The sequence below is a fragment of the Myotis daubentonii genome, chromosome 3 (genome assembly GCF_963259705.1).
Source record: "Myotis daubentonii chromosome 3, mMyoDau2.1, whole genome shotgun sequence".
NCBI lineage: Eukaryota > Metazoa > Chordata > Mammalia > Chiroptera > Vespertilionidae > Myotis > Myotis daubentonii.
The window spans coordinates 161,803,372-161,825,998 of NC_081842.1; the positions used below are offsets into that span (position 1 = coordinate 161,803,372).

At 36.2% G+C, this 22,627-nt stretch overlaps 1 protein-coding gene across 1 annotated transcript in view; it reads left to right on the forward strand.

The window, feature by feature from the left end:
• The first annotated feature begins 4,380 nt into the window (after nt 1-4,380).
• Nucleotides 4,381-22,627, forward strand: part of ADGRL4 (adhesion G protein-coupled receptor L4) — a 108,437-nt gene continuing 90,190 nt past the window's right edge. The window contains exons 1-2 of the mRNA XM_059689083.1: nt 4,381-4,555; nt 5,919-6,065. Of these exons, the coding sequence (XP_059545066.1) occupies nt 4,534-4,555; nt 5,919-6,065 (169 nt within the window). The 5' untranslated portion in view covers nt 4,381-4,533. The remainder of the gene's footprint in view (nt 4,556-5,918; nt 6,066-22,627) is intronic.

Below are 22,627 nucleotides of genomic sequence, written 5' to 3' on the forward strand. Positions count from 1 at the left end.
GCAGAAGAAAGCCCAAAGGGAATAGGAAAACTGTAAGGAAGGAGTGGGGAGAACCTCACGTGTGAGGTTGGACCTTTGAGCCCAGGAGTTACCATAGTAACCAGTCTAAGGGAATAGCGACCAATCAGAGGGGATATCAAGGCACCAGGATCTGCAGCCTTTATAAGCCACAGGGAAAAGGAACTCAGTGGGACCCTTTCCCCCTCCCCACATGGGAGTCCATTCTGTGGGACTCTTTCCCTCTCCCTACGTGGGAGTCTGTACTTGTTCTTTAATAAATTTCCACCTTTGCTATACCATCTTCTGCCCATGGATTCACTCTTTGACTCCGGTGGACAAAGAATCCGGGTTCCAGTCCAAAAATTCTGTTTTAGATTGATATTTGCTCAATCCCAATAACATGAAATATATCTGGAAAGCTGAAAGACTTCTAAGGCAAACAATTTCTAATTAATCTCCAAAAATAAAAACTTATATTTTTTATAAAGTTTACTATGCACTGTTGTGGATATTTATTGATTTGTTTATTCCTTTAATTGGCACATTTTTTATTACCTACCTATCATTCTAGAGGGGCTGTGAGGTGTCATGGGGGAAAAATAAAACCTATGTTTGTTTGCTTTTATGTTTGAGTTCTAAGAGACAGGTTAAGAAGCATCAGTTGAAAAGTCCCTTATGGAACCTCAATCCCTACCCATTTGTGGAAATTCCCTTACACTGGGGTGCTGATGTCCCACTTTGGTTTTTTTGATTTCAATACTGAGTATGTTGCAATCAGATTATTCTTCCCAACCTTACATATCATTCAATTTTCCTTTTTTACATTTTTACAGATCTTTTGCCAAATGTACATTGTTAACTCTGGGTTTGACTAAATTGATCTGTGGTGGAAAATTTTATCTGATGAATTGTGATATTTAGAGGTATAGTGGTCAAACACTTAGAATCCAACAGTATTATTAACACTTAAACAGAGCCTCATGATAGGGGTCCAGAAACAGCATATGTTCCTTGTCCCAGTCTCTGTGGGAACCATAAATTGCACCTTTGGAGAAAAATCTTCATTTCAGTTGGGCACTGGTTTCCTATACTTAGATGTGTTAAATATTAAAGATGTGGAATACCCAAAAGATGTGACATGTATATTAATAAACTTAGCAACCCACTAAAATATAGCACAGCGGGCATTGCTATTTTCTTGTTACAATATGTGAAATGGTCCCCAAAGAGGTTAAAGAATATATTCAAAATAAAAACTACAGTAAACCTAAGTCTTCACAATAACTACTTACCATAGCAAACTTCAACCTGACCAAGAATCTTTCAAGAAAATGCTATCTAATTTGGCTTCTTATAGACAGACCCAAGATAGAACTAATAATCATAGGTTTGATAAGATCTCACATTGCAGGGTGAGTGTTCATAATAGTGTATTAAAACCACAATTGGGTAGGCAGCTTAAAATGACTTCACTTCCATGTGTTATACTTGGGCAAAAATCAAGCTCTAAGTAATTGTTATATCTTCAAAAGTTAGATATGTCTCAATGGTACCCAAGGGAAGTTTATTGATAAGATTTAAACTTATAGCTATATAGTCTTTGAGAATGCTTTTTAAAGATATGCTTTTATCTCACTTATAATTGAAATATTTGAATGGATTGAAAATTTTAAATCTTCCTTTTTCAATAATTTAAACACAATGGACCCAGAATTATGCAGTTATTTTCTTATATCTATTCCTTAAAAATAGTATTATTTAAGTAATATGTTTTTAATTCATTTTAATTTTTACAAAGAACAATCTTAAAACTATTAGCATCACTAAATACTTTATGCTTGCCTGTGGGCTATTTTGTATTTTCTTGATAAAAATATATGAATAAATTTTTACTTTCTACTTATACACATGCAAAAGAGAAGTTTGGAAAATATCTTTTTTTTAATTGAATTTTAACCCTGATAATTTTTAAGCAATTATAGAGAATGATATTTTTAATTGGCTACTCTTTATTTTTATCTTTAGGATAAAAATTAAAAGTAAGTGGATGTGGCTGATTTGTGAACTATTTTAAGGTAATGATTTAAAATATAGATACTGTGTTTCAGCATATAAATTGTGTCAGATAATAATATATTTCTATATGTGTACCTTTTGAATAATGAAATATTAAATGACTTTGGAAAAATTAGCTTCATATAAATGGAGTCAGGTCATTAGAATACCTTGAACTTTATATTATCAAACTGGGTTCATTAATGTGCTTTTTTTCCCTTCAAAGCTACTCCTCATTCTATCTTTCCTATTTTTGTGAATGGTTCCAACTCTCTTCTGCTTGTGTAACCAGGGATACATCTAAACCATACCCCTCAACCTTAGCAAGGCAACCTGAGATCAGCGTGTCTTTATCTAAGTCCTTCTGGAATCTGTCCCTCTCTCCCCACCCAAATACTCCTACCCTTGTAGAGACATTTTGAGTCTATTTCCTAGATTATTCTGGCTCTCCTGCCTTTGATGTCTCCTTAACATCCCTCATTCAGATTGTTGCCAGAAATTTTTCACTGAATCACTGTCAATTTAAAAAAAAAAAAGGAAATTACCAAAAGGAAACAAATTATCAACAGAATAAAATCCAAACCTCTCTCTCTCTCTCTCTCGTTATTATTTATTTATTTATTGGCATTTAGAGCATTTAAATCACCTTTCAGACCCTCTGAATAGATAACTGGTAACTTCTCATTTTTGCAGTACTCTCCTGAGGGTGTACTATGGAAGGAACACAGGATGGTGACTGAGAGCACAGATTCAGGGGCAAAATAGCCTGAGTTTGAATTAAAGCCAGTCCTTTAGGTTAAATGTGTGACCCTGGGCAAGTCACAGCACACATCTGTTCCTCATTTCCCTCATCTGTTGTGGTTACGGTCTCAGGTGCTTTTTGCAGGTATTAAATTAAGCTAGAAAAATACAGTGGATGGTCAGGAAAATATATCTATACATAAGTATTTATCTCATTGTAACTTGTGTCATTGTGACTAGTTTTAGATGCTGCCTTAGTTGTTTTTTTTAAAATATATTTTTATTGATTTCAGAGAGGAAGGCAGAGGGAGAGAGAGATAGGAACATTAATGATGAGAGAGAATCACAGATTGGCTGCCTCCTGGGGATCTAGCAACCCAGCATATGCCCTTGACTGGAATCATACCTGGGACCTATCAGTCCACAGGCTGACATTCTATCCACTGAGTCAAACTGGACAGGGTTGTTGCTTTAGTAGTTTTATTACCTTAGTGGAGTCCAAGGGTCATTCTTGTTCATCTTTCCCAGGGTATTCCCTGTACAAAGTAGATTCTCAGTAGATGACAAAGCTGTGCCGAATTCTTTAAAGATAAACTGACTTGTATTGATAGTACAAACATCAATCATTTCTTTTATTTAAATAAACTTTATTGAGGTATAATCTACTTACAATAAATGCACCAAGTTTAAGAGTAGAGTTCAGTGAATTCTGATAAATGCATGCATTCCTGTAACCTCCATTCCATTCAAGATGTAGAATATTTTCACCACCCCAAAATTATCCTTTGTGCCTCTCTGCAGTCAGTCCCCACTTTCTACCCTACCTGAGAGAACCACTGGAATGCTCTCTGTCATTATAGACTGGCCATATCTGCCAGTTGTTTTTCATTTTTAAGCTAGACTTCTTTCCATGTTTCAACCTGAATCATCAGTTTCTATATAATATATCGTAGCATGCAAAAGGAAGACTATCTACATTGGACCAGGTCTTATGGGCGTGGGGGTGAGGGTATGGGTAACTTTTAATTGAAAATAGAAACCATCCTTTTGTCATTTCAATGCCATTTAATTCTTGAAACTTCGCTTTTTTGATTGCTTGTTTTTACTCAGTCGTTTTCAGGCACAATCATCACCTCTGGCATGCTAGAGAATATCCCTTATTTTACACTCTGAGCTGCAACAAAGTGAGGGCTGAATACTGGCAATGAATGCTCCGATATTTGGAGTCAGGGGTCCTGACTACTGTTTTGGCCCATGGTTTTTTATGGAACCTTTTCAGTGGGTAAAAGCACGCCACATCCTGAAATGTAGGCTGTAGGAGGGACCCCTATACCTGTCCAGCTCTGGATGCTTCCTCTGGCGGGATGCTGCCTGGGTCTCGGTGGAGGACAGGCAGGCGTTGGGTGGGGTGGGCGCTGTGGCCGCTACACCTGGGGACAGAATGACCCCAAAGAGGGTCTGCAAGGGCGCTGGCATGGTCGCCAAGAGCCAGGCAATGAAGTCACGGTGGCGTGGGGGCAGGGGCCGGGCCGGACGTGGCCGGCAGGCTCGGGGCTTGACACACACACACTCACACACAGAGGCCGGAAAGTGTCCGGAGGAAGCCGGCGCGTCACTGGGGACGGAGCCGGGACCCTGCCGCGCCCGCCCAGCCGCCACCGTCCCGGGGACACCGTCCAACACCCAGTCCAACACCCAGTCGCGCTGCCGCCGCCGCCACCACCACGGCCGCCGCCAATGAAACTCCTCCCGCTCCTAGGTGAGTGCCCCGCACCCCGTCCCTGAGCTGCTGGGGGGCCGTGGCTTGTAGGTAACCGGAGTTTTCCAAGGTGGAGCGCACTTGCCGAGGGCACGGGCCAGGTCTCCAAGGAGCAGGGGCGCAGTTTCTCAGGATGTTTCTCTCTTTGGCCTTTCAACTCTGGAGTGCGATACTAGGGGCCCAGGGACTGTCATTGTTTTGTTTTGTTTTTTTCCCTGCTGACAAAATCCCCCAAATCTTCAAAGTCTTAGACTCTGACCTTTCTTCTGAGCCTTCCCCCGCCCAGAAATTTGGGGAAATCCAAACTGTTAACACTTGAGGGAGTTTCCTGGCCTTCCAAGGGGACTTTGAGCCCAGACGTTGGGTTCATTTAAAATGCCATTTTGATGATGTTGTACAGAAAGAAAATCTATCACATCCTTGAAGGCGAATTAATTGTGGTTTAGACAGTATATACAGCCCTATAGGAGACTGGGGTTTAGAAGCAAGTGTGTAAGTATCTCTTGTTACTAGTCAGGATAGTTTATCTGAGGTGACTGAAAATATTCAGAAAATGTGAATGGTTCATAACTGTCCCTTCTCAAGCAGGCTTGTCTTGAGAAGACCGTAGACAATAATAAAAAAGGAAGGTCCTATGGTCTTCCGTATTTTCCCCTAAAAAACCCACCATTTCCAACTTCGTTTTCAATCACTCTGAAATGTCTTGCTGCTGAATTTTGTTGATCAGGTGTGTGTGGGGTTGCTTTTCCGGAAGACCAATCTTTAACCAGTATGTTGTTTTATTTTAATTTTCTCTACTGGGAAAAAAAATGTAAAAGAATGTTTTTAATAGAAAGGCAGACCATTAGAACATAGAAAATTTAAATTTAAAAAGATCATTAGAACATAGAGAAAAAAGCAATTGCATTTGTCCTTCTGGATGTTATGTGTTGCTCTTCATCTTTAAAGAACACAAATTTGAATCTAAATATACTCAATTTACTGTGATTTCAGCACAGAATCATTCCCAGAGGCGGGGAGGGGAATGCTTTGCAATCAGCAGTTACCTTTAAAAGGATCTCACCTGGGTGAAGGTGATACTATGGCCCAATGTCCTAGGAACACTGTATTCTTTATAAAGCTGGTTGTTGAATTTTAGCTTTGTTGAGATTTCCTCGGTAAACACTGAGATAGAAAAAATGCCTTCATCTTTTTTACTTACTTGCTCCTCTGCTGTTTTTAGCTAAATATTCCCTTGGGAAATCCTTATCATCTAAAGAGAGAGAAAGAAGACTTATTTGTATTATTTTTATTCTAACTCAACATTGGGAGGAAACTTTTCTTTTTCTTTCTGAAAAGGTTTTTATTTTTCTGTTTTCTTTAGTGGGTTTTTCCACTGTGTTGAATTGTTCTTATACTCAAAATTGCACCAGGACTTGTCTTCCAAATGCAAAATGTGAAATACGGAATGGAGTTGAAGCCTGTTATTGCAACATCGGATTTTCAGGAAATGGCGTCACAATTTGTGAAGGTAAACAATCGTTATTAACTCTTTTGGATTTTATTGTAAGGTTAAATTTTGATGTGACTGCTTTTCCCCTGTCCAGAAATTAAAGCGTAATTAACTAAACAATAAGTTTGAATTTCCCATGTCAAAATTTATACTTGATAATATATTTTTGATAATTCCGTTATGTCTTTTTAAAATGAATATTAAAGACTCCCCTTGAACTTAAGCTGGAAAACTAAGTTGCAAAGAGCAGAGTCACAAAGGACAGAGTTCATGACTTCCAGGCTCTATTGCTAAATGTGGTGCTCAGATACTCCATTTAGTTCTTGATTACCTAAATTTGAGGATAATAATAAGAGAGTTCAGGTTTTCCTCAGCTACCCTGAGTGATGGAGAGAGAAAAAGAGGAAGTGAGGGAGGGACAAGAATTTTGATAATGCGTTCATTGTGGAAAAGTAGACCTCATTTAAAAAATTTTAGACTAGAGCCCAGAGCAAGAATACTAGGAAGGGTCCTTCTAGAATGCAATTTAGCCATTTGACTTGATAAACATAATACCAGCTGATAATCAAATTTAAGTGATTTCTTGTCTGTCATCTTCACCACCACCACCATCATCCCTCCTCTTTCTTCAAGAGTCACTTAACCTTTCTTAATTCACTTTATTCATTTTTAGTAGAATCTAGTATTGACTGAGTCAATAGAACAACATTCTATGTAGAAGAGAGAAAGAGAAAAAAGTTTCAAACCATATAAATAAGTTTTAAAATATAAATGTCAAGTTCAAATTAGAACCATGTGGTTTTATACTATTTATATTTAAGATAATATGGACTTTTTCTAATTAAGCCAGGATATTGCACACTGTTAATATGCATGTGTTTGCTTATAGCATAAACAAGTTTTATCTTGTAAATCAATTTGATAAGCTCCTTAAAAAGATTAAATATGCAGTATATTGTAAGACCAAACCTCATTATTATAATTAGTGTAAAGTTTAACAAATGTAGAACAAAGCTACAGTAGCTTAATGTTGCGTTAGTTCAGGCCTTTCTCCTTGTAATATACTCATCTACAAGCATCACAAAATTCTTTCCATGAACAATCTTGGATTTTTATTGTATATTTAATTGAATGGCATTATGGAAAGTTGATAGTTGAGTGATCTTCAAAATACTGCATCCAACATATTAGTGTGCTTTTCTGCTAATCATTACAAGTTGAACCAAGGCACTTCATAAGTAGTGTTGTCTTTTTGTTAATTAGATATTTTTCAACTATTGTGATTACTATCATTAACATCAATAATTTTTCACAATTTGAAGCATCAGCAGTCAACCAGCTGTTATGTATTTGATGATTTCTTTAAAAACATCATTTCCTTGCTGCCTAAGTGAATAGCCAGCTGATGGGCAGAAAATATTTGCCACTGGGAAAAAATACTTCAAGACCTTAGCCTGCAATTTCTTCTTGCACAAAACACAATTCATAATAGGAATAGTTTTTCTTTTCAAGTTCTTTTTAACTTAAATCACCCCCCCTTTGTTTAAACTTAAATTCTCTTTTTTTAGCTTAAATCCCATTCTTATTTAAAGAAAGGTATATATTCACTTGTTTTAATATTACTAACTGAGGTTTATGACAGCCTCTTAAAACTATTCAAACTTTTTTTATCTTTTTCACTTTTTATTAATTCACTGTCAGATTTTTTTTTATTTTTAGTAAGTATATTTAATGTGCTTTTAGAATTTAATTAAACTGAAAATATTATCAACTATTGTTGGCTTCTTTCATCTCTATGTTTCCTGTGTTTCCTGTCTTTCTTTAAGACTGGTATTAGGTAAATAAGAAATCACAGAACAGGAGTTTTGTTTCAGAAGATGTCTGACAGGGGTTCTCAACCTTCCTAATGCCGTGACCCTTTAATACAGTTCCTCATGTTGTGGTGACCCTCAACCATAAAATTATTTTCGTTGCTACGTCATAACTGTAATTTTGCTACTGTTATGAATCATAATGTAAATATCTGATATGCTGTATGTGTTTTCCGATGGTCACGACCCACAGGTTGAGAACCGTAAGGTGCTCCAAGTATTTTGTGCTGGATATGTATCACAGGGTATATTAATTGAGCGATCCGTGGGAATTGTCAGGATATCAAGGGTAGGAACTTCTGTTAACAAAGAAGAGTCATTGGTAGGTAATAAGGAGCTAAGTCTCATGACCAATTGCTGTGTATTAAGATGACCCTGTTGGTAGAGTAAAAATAAATTAGCAAGGGTCAGTCAATCCACAAAAGGCTATTTTATCCAACTTGTCAAAACAATAGTACTTTATATTTGTACAGTGCATTATCTTTTATGTCACGTGTACCAATATACCTCTAATTTTTATATAAACTTTCGAAATAAAAAGTACAGATGCTATCTTTTACTCACAAATACCCTTATGACTGGGTAGAACTGGTTCTGTTGAGCTCCATGTTACAGTCTTTTGCATATGAGAGAAGCAAGACTCTGAAATCTTAAGTGAGTTCTGTAGTGTTTGAGGCTAAAGTGATAAAGCTAAGACTCAAATACTGGGAACTCAACCTTTTCTAGATTACCAAAAATATCAAAATGTTACTAGTCACTGGGCATAATTGTGTAGTACAAGTTTTTAAACCAAATTGATAAAAGAGCATCATTTTAATAGGAATTTATTTATTATTTCAACAACTTATAGAGGTATGGGTGGGAATTTATTTGCACACTTTTCTTTATGGTGCTGGGTGAAGGTAAGACACAAGGTGAAGAAGTTTGTGTAAAAATTGTGGGGTATATTTAAAGACTTTTGAAATGGATCTCTCCTACCCATCCCAGGTAATCAGTTGGAAGGCTTGAAAGAATGTTTATGTATATCTAAAATATGAAATTGCTGGAATTGGAATAAACTGCTGGAGAAGTGAGAAGCTGGTACAAGGGGGTGCTGTACAGCACACGTTTGGGTGGAAGAGACAGTCTCCCTATTCTCATATGAACTTATTAAGTGGGGCTACATTCTTGGACATTTCATGGAATCTGAATGGGGTTGGGGGAAAATGTCCCAGGTTAGCACAGGAAGGATCAAGAAAGATGTCATTGCCACCTTTTATGTATGTATAGAAATCTTTTCATGGCTTGGGACATGCCTATTATAAGCAACATCAAGTATTTCACAGAAAATAATGAACTCTCGGTGCCTACACCCAGGGAGACATACTCTACATTTAAAAACAGTTTTTCATTATTATCTGACTAGTAGCCCGGTGCACAAAATCCGTGCACATTAAAAGGGAATTAATTGCCCTAACCAGTTTGGCTCAGTGGATAGAGCATCGACCTGCGGACTCAAAGGTCCCAGGTTTGATTCCTGTCAAGGGCATGTACCTTGGTTGCGGGCACATCCCCAGTGGGGAGTGTGCAGGAGGCAGCTGATCAACATTTCTCTCTCATAGATGTTTCTAACTCTCCCTCTCCCTTCCTCTCTGTAAAAAATCAATAAAATATATATTTTTAAAAAAGGGAATTAATTAGAGGAGATATTTTAATATTGCTGTTTGCCCTTTCTCTATAATAGAAGTGTGAGAGATGAAAGGAAATTAGTAAAATGTATATGAAAATAATATCAATAAAATTTATTAATAAATAAACAGTAACAAAACAGAGGCATGATATAAAAACAACAAAAACATGATATGAAAACAACAAAAACATGATATGAAAACAACAGTGATGCAAACAATGACTGATAAAGTGATTAAACTTATTCTAATATCTCCCTGTACACCACATTAAGAGTGAAAACACTTTCAGAGTGCTTGACTAATTTCCCTTGTGATGAAGTATTTAGAACTTTAACATCACATGCTCTTCAAACTCGACAGAGAGCAACATATAACTGACCATGTGCGAAAACGGGTTCAGGTAGGAATATGCCTACTCTGTCTAGAGTTTGTCCTTGTGATTTATTAATAGTCATCACAAATGCTGGCATCACGGGAAACGGTCATCGAATCAATTTAAATGGAAGGCCAGTGTCAGATGGGGTCAAATTAATTCTTGGAATCAGAACAACCTCTCCCTCTGCAGATCCTGTTAATACTTCAGCTTCTATAATGCTAGGTCATAATCTTTTGATAATAAATCTGGTACCATTACAAAGACCCCATTTACTACTGATATTTCTCAATAGCATGATGATTGCACCCACTTTCAATTTTAATTTATAACATGGCATTTCCGAAGGAGTAATACTATTAAGAAATTTGATGGGAAAATTTTCCTTTTCAACATCATCTGTGGAGTCAATGGAATCATCACTCAAATATGTGTGAAAATCTCCATTGAGTATATCCAAAATTTATTCATTTAATTTTTGAACATGCTCATCTTTTGGACAAAGAATTGCACATTTGGATATATTTTTAATATTATTTATAGATGTAGTATTTCCAAAGGTAGCTTCAATAACAGATCCATTACAAATCATTTCACTTCCACACTCCACTCCAAGGGTGAGTTCCTGCCTGAAACCTCGCCCTTTAGGAAACAGCTGGGGGAGGGCGCAGCCATTTCCAAGAGGACCCCTGCAGGAATGACTTCCTTTTGGTTGGTCGCGGTTCTGGCCGTGATGTTATACCCAGGGTTTTTATATAAGTAGATGACCATATATATGCTTGAAAAATTCAACTGGAAGAATGTAATAAACTAAAAAAGCTGTATGACACTGGTAAAAGTAGAGAAAATGATGGCACAATAGCTATCTAAAAGTCATGAAGAAGAAATAGACTATGGGTTCAGAATGTGGGAGAAATATTAATTAAAATAGTACACTGACATGATTCTGCCTGGGCTAAAACAGCAGTGCTGTGGACATGTGATTGCTTCAATAACAGCTGGCTCTTTAGTAATAAAGAGGATGCTCAGCAAAATGGGTAAACCAAGAATCATCAGAGTGAAGACAAAACATACAAAGCGTATGTGTCCATATGTTAATACAGTTCCTCATGTTAATCCTTATAACAAGTCTCTGAAATAGGGCTGTTATTACCCTCAACTTATAAATTAAGTAATTTTCCCAGAGAAATCACTTTCAAACAGTGCCACATATGATCCTCAAAGTACAATCTGAGATACGTCTATAAATAAGGAAATTGAATCTCATTGAGATAAAAATGAATTATTTTGGTTCTGCTCCTCCCACTTTGACTCTCTTTTTTCCCCCACTACATGATATCAAAACAACTGATAAAAAAAATATATTGTTCATATTTATAATACTATAGGAATAAGTGTACTAGGAAAGTTAAAACTATTTACATGTTTCAGTATCTTGATTGGTTATAATATTTTAACTCCTATTCCTCTACTGCCTTCATGCCCTGTGTACTGAACAAAGAAATGAGTGAAATCAGGGTGGGGCCATGAGGAGTCTATAAATTGGAGTGAACTTTTCAAAGCAGAATCCACAGCCACTAAACCAGGTCAGTTCAGGGCATGCAGAGAAAGCTACAGTGAAAGTGATGGCTTTTCCTTGTGGTGATGGTATCCTATCTCCTTCCCAGAAAGGGTGTGGAAATCTAGGTGACTGTTTGAGACACTATTTTCCAAAGGCGACACAGATTGGTCTCCCTATTCCCCACTGACGTTTGCTCCAAGTTAAAGCCAAGAAAATACTCCCAAAGTCAATCTTGTCATCTGCCTGGAGGGAATTCTTGAGTGTAAAAATTAATGCCACTTTTCTGCATACTCCCTCCATGTATGCGATTGGAATCATATCTGAAAATTGCTGCGTGCCACCCATGTGTACAGGAAACTGAAGTCTCATGCATTAAAGAGGTTATAGTAGGCTGGCAGGCAAAACCTGGGCCAAATACCTATAATAATCAACATTGTTATTTAATTATAAACATATGAGTCATTTAAGGATAACTAGTCATTGGAAGAAAGCCAACAATACAAAGCACACAGATGAATAAATAAAACAATGGCCTGGAAAATGTAACTCTAGGAGGAGAAAAGAGATTGAGGGGAAAAGTCCAATTTATAACCTCACAGAGAGTCTGGAAAATTTCGCAACTAAACAAAAAATAGAATTGACTTCCATGTACAAAGAGCTATCACACCACATAAGTACTTTCTTCTTTGACAAATCCTAAAAACTCCAGGTTGCTCAGTTCCTGGTACCTCCTTTCTCTAACCTACCTCTGCCTTTGTAGCAAGAGGCATCAAGACAATAAGCTGATAAATTGTCAGTGAACAAATCAATGCTTAAAAATGGCCAGAAGATTGAGGCTAAAGTCTCCATTCCTGGGTTTCTTCTCTTACAAGGGTAATCCAAGACTCATTGTCAAAGACCCAGTTCACATGCCACTTTCTTTGCAAGGACTTTCTTATTCCATCTGTGAAGAAAAAAAAAAACTTTTTATTTTTTAATGTTCCTCATAATTCCCTTTAATTTTGCTTTTATATATAATATTGGAGTAAGTTTTGATAAGGTCTCCCTGCTTTTCAGCCATCCCTGGGGAATCCTATCAATGATCATTGTTTGAGTACAGTGACTAAATTCTTATTCCATTATACCCTTAGAACCTACCAAAATTTCTTGGGTCCAATTTTTAAAATACTTTGGACTGTTGTTGAATGTTTTTTTTTATCTGTGGGTGCCCCATTCTTATTGTACCTTGCCTATGTTTAATTTATTAAGACATTGTGGATGATATTTCTGCTTGGGTGTATCTGTACTCAGATTTGGTTAAATCGTGTCCATTGTTAAAGGCTAATACAGCAAAATTAGCTTAAGTATGATCCCATTCCAAATATTTTGCAGTAAAGAGTATCCATGATAGCCAGATGGGAAATTTGCATGACCAGTTAGCTTCCCATTTCACATTGGTTTTCTCTAATCATTTTCCTACCTTATTTTGAGAGACCTATTATGCAAGGCTGAATTTTCATTTACCTAATTATTGCTCTTTTGAACATTTTCATGAATTAGGAAGTGGTGTGTCCTAAGGCAGGATCAGTTGTAATGCTAGTACTGATGCTCTGTGATGATGGACTTCTGATTTGGAGCCACTCTGGCCCTGATCTTCAGACTCTCATGAATCATGCTGACTATGCTATTTCCTTCTGCATCGCATGTATCAAATATGCCTTTTACACAAAATCCTACAAAGTGTGAAATTATTGGCACTTAGAAAGAAATGATATTTTTACTTCTAATTAATTAGTACTTTGACCGTTTTTTTCTAATTTCAAAAAAGTTTAGTTTATGTATTATTGAGACTGTCTCACATTTATCACTCCTTCCAGTGCAACTGACCTTTCTAAGTACAATTGATATGAAGCTGCATTTAATGATCCGTACCTTTTTAAGATGAAGTTTTATCTTTTTGAATTAATGTGCACAAAGTGAAGGACTGTCATTGAAACAAACTTTGTATTTTTATGAAGCTCTAAATTTGATTAAAACAGAATAAATGATCACATGAATGAATTGGGAAGAAATAAAATAGTTTTACTCTCTGTAACTTTAAATTATTTCATTAGAATTATGATACTTCCAAATATAAAGATTATGAAGAAAATATTATCTCCATCCACAAAAAATGTTTCGTTTTCTATTTTTTAATAAAGAGTATTTAATGAAGGTCTGGGTATACAAGTGTGGATAAATTGAAGGGTGATGGTGAGGCATGGGGACTAACAGTAACCTGGAACCATTCCCATTCCCAGAGCTGCAGAGAGAGGGTGGAGGGAACCCAGAGAGAGCTGGAACCTTGGAGAATAGGTCCCTGTGAAGAGCCCAGCTTGGGGACCCTGCGCCTGCCAGAGGGGACACTAAAGTAGGGAGGTTGCAGGAAGGTTTCACCAACTTCCCTCTCTTCCCAACCCTCAGTCTCCAGCCAGGAACTCCACCAGGGAGTCTGGGGGATGCTTGTGGTCTGTGGGGATCAGCCTCCTGGGGCAGAGTATAGGCAGGGAAGGGTCTTTCTTGTGCTCTCTAACAGGTTTTTAATGTTCACTTCTAGGCCTTTTATCACAACAACTTCTCCATACACGTTTTTTGTTTACTATGCTTTTGCTTATTTTTATTCTTTCCTGCTTGCTGAGAGTGCGTCTCTATTTTCTCCCCATGAAAAGTGGAGTCCTGCATGGCATGCGTCCTAAGTTCTGGCATTAGGAAAGTCTTTCTATTGTCTTCATGCCTGAATGCCCCTGCAGATTGTTGATGTTTTTGGTTAAACTGATCTCTCAAAATTTTGTAGGAGTGGTTCTCAGAGTGCATTCCACTGAGCACTCCTCTTATCACACATGGAAAAGGGTTTCATCATTAAATACATTTGGGAAAGTGTGCTTGCTAGTAACATTAACTTAATGTGCAGAGGAGGAAATCTACATCATTTCTGAAAATGTGTAATTGCAACAGAGATTACATGGAATATTGGAAAGTGATTTTGGTGGAGGAAAAAAAGTTCTTTTATAAAACAAACTTGGAAAACGATGAATGAAGCAAAAACAAACAAAAAACAACAACAACAACAAAACAACAACAAAAAAACAAGAAACAGAATTTTATACTGAGGCCTTTTCAGGTATTTTTTTTAATTTTTAAAAATGTTTTTTAACTCTTCCCAAAAGATATTCACTTCCTTGCTCTGGGAAAAAAAAATTGAGGCATGCAGTAATTAACTAAAATGTTACTTGTTTAGGAGAATGAGGGAAAAATGGTTAGAAAAACATATAATCTCAGATAATTTCTTCTTCCTGTCTTCTTGAGATATGATTTTATATCCTGCATTTTACCAACCATCAGATCAAACTGTTCCCAAAGATCTAAATTTATAATATACTTGTATAATTTGTTAGTCATCTGTATGAGAAAAATACCACTCTATAATGTACATTATATAGCATGTGTATAAATGCATCATGCATTTGGAATGTTAAAAAGTTATAGAATAAAGCATATTGGTCTGGCATAAAAATTTTGATTTTATGAATATTAAAACATTAAGGCAATATTAATGAAATATTTCAGCTCCTTTAAATATCTTGGTCCATTACCATTAAGAAAAAGGGCACCAGCCCTTAAGTAACTGTAGACATCTGTGTAGTTCTGAGTAGGGGGAGAATTAGGATATTAGGATAAAACAAAATCTGTTTAAAGAAATTGGAAATCAAAGAACTTCAACACATGAATGTAATAGATGATGATATTTAATACTCAAGTCAAAGGATTTTCATTAAAATTTGTGTTTGTCTTGCATGTCATTGGTCAGACAAGTTCAATTCCTGCAAAATTCCTTTACATGGGATTTACTGCAGAGTAATGCTATTTTCTATATTAACATAATTTTCCCACAATTTTACAGTAGTTCAGATACTTATATTATCAAGAAATCCAGATTAGTGTATAGTTTCATGGATTCCCTTTATAATTGTTTAAAAGTTCCCAAATGAATTGCTGGAATATACAATGTCAGAACTATTCAACCTTGGACTGGTTTTAAGGAGGAAATTAATACTTTTGACTTTTATTTGCTATGAAAAGAGCTCGTGACGCTCTCTAGGAAGTTTAGAATCTAACCAAACACTGTAGGCTACATCACATTCAAAGCCTTGTGCCATTTGTGAGAAATCAGGAGAACCCAACGACTGAGTTTCTGTACTCTATTTTTTAAGTACACAGATTTAATTTTAAGGTTATGGTTTGACAATAAAATTTGCTATATGAGTGTTTTTGACTGATAAGAAATTGATTTTGTGGCCTTGATACACATTAATTAAAATCTCTGGCAATGTGTCATGGCTAGATTTAAGGAACCACATATTCTGGGAACCCTATCATTTCTTCACATTAAACTCACAGGTCAATCACTATGTTATCATTATAAGGAAGGAAACTACTTTTTGCTACTGTGGAGTCTGAATATTCTCCCCCGATTGCATAAAAGGGTGTTTTATATAAGAGATGTTATATTTATCTGATTCATTATATTGGAGGTGGAGCCTTTTAACTTATTTAAGTGATTTACTTATGGATTAATACAGTACTTTATATTTTCTAATATTTAAAGGTTATATTTGTAAAGTAAGAATACAAGCACATGAGCTCATTTAGACATAAAATTTACTTGTTTAAATTATTCAATGCATTTTAGAATATAGTTTTTAAGAAGTTACAATAGAAAGAAGGTAGTAAGTTGTCAATGTTCTCCATATATTTTGCATGTTAGCTTAATAGGTTGTGTTTATACAGGAAAACTAATGGATTACAGAGGAGAGTTAAAACAAATGATGAAATTTGTAATATTTTCCCAAAGAAAGCCAAAATATATCATTAGTTTGAGATTTTTGTGGGCTTGACTCACCAGATCAGTTACCTATTATGTAAAATAATTATCCTGCCAAGTGGACCTCTCCACTGTATTTCTCTCTTGTGGATATACAGCATCAGAACCAAAAATTTGGGTCATGTGTATGTAGTGACTTCCTGTGGTTGGCCCTCTGCTGATCAAAGAACATCTGAGTATTAAAGAATTTAGTATGAAAAATATAACTCAGGTTGTGTTTAACATTTACAACTTAAACTGGGAAGGAATGTGCTATTTTATTGTGCATTTTTTAATTATTAAAGTCAACATGCATAGACAAACAAATCAATTTTGATGAGATTTCAGCACAGAACGTTAGGTGGTTCTAACATTTGCTTGATAGTTGCTCGTTTGTGGCAAATGTTTTATATTTTGAAATAAGAGAATTGTATAATCCTTTGGGCCGGAAAGGTTGTTATGCCAGGTTTTCTGGTGCCATATGGAGGATAAGTTCTAAAGATAATTTCTGGACCTTTGTGAACACAGAGATCTATTGAGAATACTAAAGAAAGTACAACAAACCTCTGTTGTATATGCCAGGCAGGAAGGCGAGCAGATGCTTGATTATAGTGTTATGTTTGTTCAACTAATGTTATTTTCGTTGCAGCAGTTTCATAATGGAATACCATGTGGAAAAGAATGTGTTTTTATGTGTTTTTGACTCTGAATTTCAGTTTATTAGTGGAAAAATATGTCAGAAAAATTTAGTAAATGCCATTAATTGTTGTTTTATAGTCAATAATCTCATTATACTTATCCTTTGAAAAAATCAGGTGGTTGCTTTAAGAATAAATAAGAATCTGTATTTAAGCAAGGCTTTGGATTATAACCCATAGTCCAATTTCATTATTATGTTGAGAAAAGAAACATCAAGTCTTATGAATTATTGGTAACAATTTTAATAAAAGATTCCAGTGATTCATATATTGCCAATATCTTAATATTTTCAGTCAATTCATTTATTAATGAAAAAGTAATTGTCCTTATAACACTATTTAAAATTGAATAGAAATAAGATACACTTATAGATCAGGATTTAAAATGAAATTTTGAAGTATTATAAGTATTTATTAAATACACATAATAAATATAGGAGAAAACAAAATGACTACTGTTTATTTTAAAGTTGGTTTCAGAAGCTGAAGCATTATGATAATACCCACTATGATAATCAGAGCCTCAATTTTTTTTTTAACTCTCAGGAAAATCAGTTTCCATTGATTTTCAGACAGAGTGGAAGGGAGGGACGGGGAGGCAGAGAGAGAGGGGGAGAGAGAGAAGAGAGAGAGAGAGAGAGAGAGAGAGAGAGAGAGAGAGAGAGAGAGAGAGAGAGGCATCTATGTAAGAGAGACACATTGGTTGCCACCCGCATGTGCCCCAATAGGGGCTGAGGGTCAAAAACCTGCGACTGAGGTATGGACCCTTGGCTGGAAATTGAACCATTGACACTTCAATCTGAGGGCCGATGCTCTAACCACTGAGCACTCAACCAGGGCTGAACCTCAACTTTTTAGATTCAACCTATGACAATTTCAACCAAGATTTATCAAATATAGAATTACAGTTTATTTTGGGAGGTGAGGCCATAGGAAAAGCAGAGCCTCTAAAGAAACCATGGGATCAAATCCTGGTTCTGTCATTTACTAGCTGTCAGATTTGGACCACTTTCTATATATCTTGATATAAATAGTTTCATTGACATCAAAATATTTTTGAGGATTAAAGAAGATAATACAAATAAAGAACTTCATTATGATACTGGTTATATCAAAAGGCCTCAATAAATGATTATTGTTAGTAATGTAAATCTGTCAATCACATTCTGCCAAATTGGTTTTGGTAAATTCATTCTCTTTCTACTTCTCAAACCATCCAGAAAACCAGATTATCTAGGCTTCTCGGTTCTGAGGTTAAAGTTACATGTAGAATAACAAGATGCTCTTCTGCTTTTCCCAAACTCTACAAACAGCAATACTTATATGCATTTCATCATATACCTGGAATAAGGGCATATTCCCTATTTGTTAATAGTTCATTAATTTTTAACTTACATTTTAAGCTCACTGTGTCTGAAGGAAAAAGAAATCATTTACTTATTAGTAAGCTTTCTTTAAAGAGTGAGTTCTTAAAATATTATTTGCACCTATCATTTGGTCAACGTAATTGAAGACTGAATTTAAACTAGAAAGAGATTTTTTAAATGTCAATGATCAGAAAACAGGTTTTTAAAAAATATTAGTATGGATATGTATCATTATTAACAAATATGTTAATATCCATCTTTTTATTGCTTGAAAACAATAGGGTTTCTATGAAGCCTTGAACAAATCTCTGCATTATAAAATTCTAAATATTTTTGTTTAATTTAACAAATCTGCTACTGGAATTTGCTATTTAAAAGTGAATAGATGACAGATATTTCTATATGTGAAGTTTCTTTTCACTATTTTGCAATTTCAAAAAAGGACTTGCATAATACTTTGACATAGCTTATTTAAATAGAGAAATATTTATTTGCATATGTGTGTTTGTGTGTATATATAATATCACTATAAATAGTATCATTTTGTATATATAATATTTATTTTTCATTGCATAAGATTGTTCTGAGAAAAACATAAGGGTAAATAATTTTGCAAAGTGGAAGGATTGAATATTTGGCACAACTTTGTTTCAAAGATGAAAATTTAGTGTCTTACCTCTCAGTATAATCTCCAGGTATATTCCTAAACTCTGAGAGAAATCATGGATCCATAGAAAAACCTCATGAAAAGCACAGGATTTTCAGTGCCTGGGAGAAATGATGTGTATGCATTGATGGGAACTTGTTGAGAGGAATGATTGGAATTACTCTATCATGATTCTGCTCTTCTGTGGCTGTTCAAGCATTCAACAGTGTAATATCTCAACCTGAATAATGATAGATTTGAGTGAAAACATGTCAAGACACCTTTATTTAGTTTAGCAATATTTCTGAGTTATGGTTTAACTTATGTCAACTCAAGATGGTCAAATATTTACTCATTGCATTTGAACCCTCTGTAATTTCTTGGAAACCTTTCCAATAAACGAAAAGTAGAAAGGCAAAATAAGAATCCAATGGATTAAAAATGAAAAGGAATCCTTTTTGAAACTAAATCTCAACTTACTATTTAAAAAAAAAAAAAAAAAAAGACAAAACCAACTTCTCAGCACTTGGCCAGTGGTGGAAACTCCCATCAGGCTCTCCTCAGTCTAAATTACTCCACTCTAATTTTTTTTAACCTAGCATTTCAACATTACTATTATTAAGGAGCTGATGATCAACTGAACTCTTTTAGAAAGTCCTGAAATAAAGTGTTTATATCCTCAATATAATATTTGCATTTTGTTATTTGGCAAGAAAGTACTAGGCTATGACTAAATTCCTTCACTTTTAAGTTCTGTAGGGCCTTGATGTTATCCATAGAAAAACTGGATTCTATTTTCAGATATTTGCATGTTGAATATCACAGTTTCTTCTAAAAATAAAATAAATTGCAGGCCAGTAAAGGTGAATGCAGGCTCATCAGGTGGAGACTGTTGCTTTGGTCAGGAAGAGAGAATATTGGCTTACTCAAGATCAGTGACCAAAAAGATGGAAGAAAATAGATAAGAATCTATACTAATAAAAGGGTAATATACTAATTAGGGCAGACATCTTCCAGACGGCCTTCCAGATTTCCTTCCTGACAGAGCTGCAGCGGCTGCAAAGGACCAAGGTGTGGCTGCAAAGGACCCAGGCGTGGCTGCAAAGGACCCAGGCGTGGCTGCAAAGGACCCAGGCGTGGCTGCAAAGGACCCAGGTGTGGCTGCAAAGGGCTCAGGCTCATGCCAGCAGTGGCAGCAGCAGTGGGGTGATGGGGGTGGCTCCTTCCCCCATCCACCAGGTCACCTCTCACAGAGGGAGGCCAGACTGCAGCTTAGGCCAGGGACCAAGGCAGAGGTGGTTAGGGGCAATCAGGCTGGCAGGGGAGCAAGTTAGGGGCAATCAGGCCAGCAGAGGAGCAAGTTAGGGTTGATGACGCCAGCAGAGGGGCAAGTTATGGTCGATCAGTCTGGCAGGGGGCAAGTTAGGGGCAATCAGGCCAGCAGGCAGAGGCAGTTAGGGGTGACCAGGCAAGCAGGCAGGCGAGCAGTTAGGAGCTAGTGGTCCCTGATTGCAAGAGGGATCCCAGATTGGAGAGGGTGCAGGCCAAGCTTTGGTGACCCTCCCCCCCCCCCCCCATGAATTTTGTGAATCGGGCCTCTAGTGATATATAAGATGTAGAGATCTATAGGTCTTGATGATAAATTGGATATTCCAAGTGAAAAGCAAAAAAATGAGAAGGATATCTCTTGGGTTTGTTATATGAACAACTGGGTAAATGATTATGCATTTGATGAGAAAACATGAAGAAAAATGGATTATTTCTGTTTGGATATGGTATGCCTGATATGCTAATATAAGAGGAGACAATAATACATATTGGTCTGAAACTTAGACAAGACTTATGTAGACAGAAAAAAAAATTGGAGTCATTAGCAGAATGTTGTTGTTAATAGAAACCATGTAAGCAAATATGATTACCTATAGAATCTACATAAGAGATCACTGAATGAAAATAAAGAACTAAGTGCAAGCCCTAAGAGACTCAGAGACTCCAATATTTAATAAATATAGAAAACAAAATTGACATTGGGGATTTATAAATGTGGCCTTAATGGTAGGGAGACCTTGTGTGTTATCATTAAAGATAAGGGAATGGGTATATGAAGAGAAATGGAGAATTCCTGATTCAAATGCTACTGAAGGGCCCAATAAAAGTTGCAAAACACCATATAACTTTTAAGATAAAGATCAATGGTGACATTAGTAAGAAGCACTTTGGTGACGTTTTGGTGATTGAAACTAACCTAGAATGGGTTGAGCAGTGTCTGAGAAGTAAAGAAATCCTTCTAAGTAGTATGGTTATGAAACCAATATAGAAATCAACAAAATGTATAGGCTGTTGGAAAGAATTGAATAGAGAAAGAGTAGAAGATGACCAAAAAGACTAGAAGAAAGTATACATTCAATGAAGACAAAAATGCATAGGCTCTCGAGCACCAGAAAAGGACCACCAGGCTAAGTGAGGATGCAGAGCAGAAGATTCTGGCTTCCTTATAGGCACAGGTTGGCATTCGCATGCTATTTAAAAAAAGGCGGGGGGAGGGGGCGATAAATGTGGCCTGCCAGGAAAATCACAGGAGTATTGCAATATTGAAAAGGAAAGGATAGCAACAAAGAAATTATCCACATAAAATAACCAAGCAGTCTTTGCCAGTGCCTAGAGCAGGATGCTAAATGACAGTTCCAAAGATGCCAAACTTCCTATCTTTTCGCATAGGTAACCACCGTGATTTCTTTCTTACTCAGCTCAGGCTGCTAAAACAAATACCATAGATGATTTAAACAAGCATGCCATACAGTTCTGGAGGCTGGGAAGTCCAAGATCAAGGTGTTAGCAGACTAGGTGTCTGGTGAGGCACTCTTCCAGGGTTACAGATGCCCATTTCCTCTTTGTTCCCTCACATGGCAAAGAGGGAACACTCTGGTCCTTTCATCTTCTTACATAAAAGAGGACTAATATCTGTAATGAGGTCTCTACTCTCATGAACCTCATTGTCCCAAAGGCCTTACCTCCAAAGACCATTACATTTGGGAATTAGGGTTTTAACATAGGAATTGGGGGAAGGGGGACACAAATATTTAATCCATTGCAGTATCCCTTACCAACATTGGCTAAACTGTGCTTTAGAATGTTTATAATTGGCATGGGAATTAGTACATAATAATTAACGATGGTAAATTTGTTTTAATTCTGCATTTATGCTGTAAATTAGGTTTTTCAGACTGCATATCTAATATATGTATATTTATTTACTTATCATACTTATATAAGTCTATAATATGAAACACCCCAGAATGGAAATGTAAAAAGAAATCTATGTAAATAAACAAAGAAATGTTAACATTTCTTCCTATATATGTATGGCTAATTCTGCGTGCATTTTGAGGTACATTTTCTCCACTGTAATTTGGAAACAACTGTAATTGATGAGGTCCTCTTTAACAAATATATCATGGTAGCCTGCCATGGTATATACTGTGTGGCTGTCTTAAATCATGCATGGATGTTGTAAT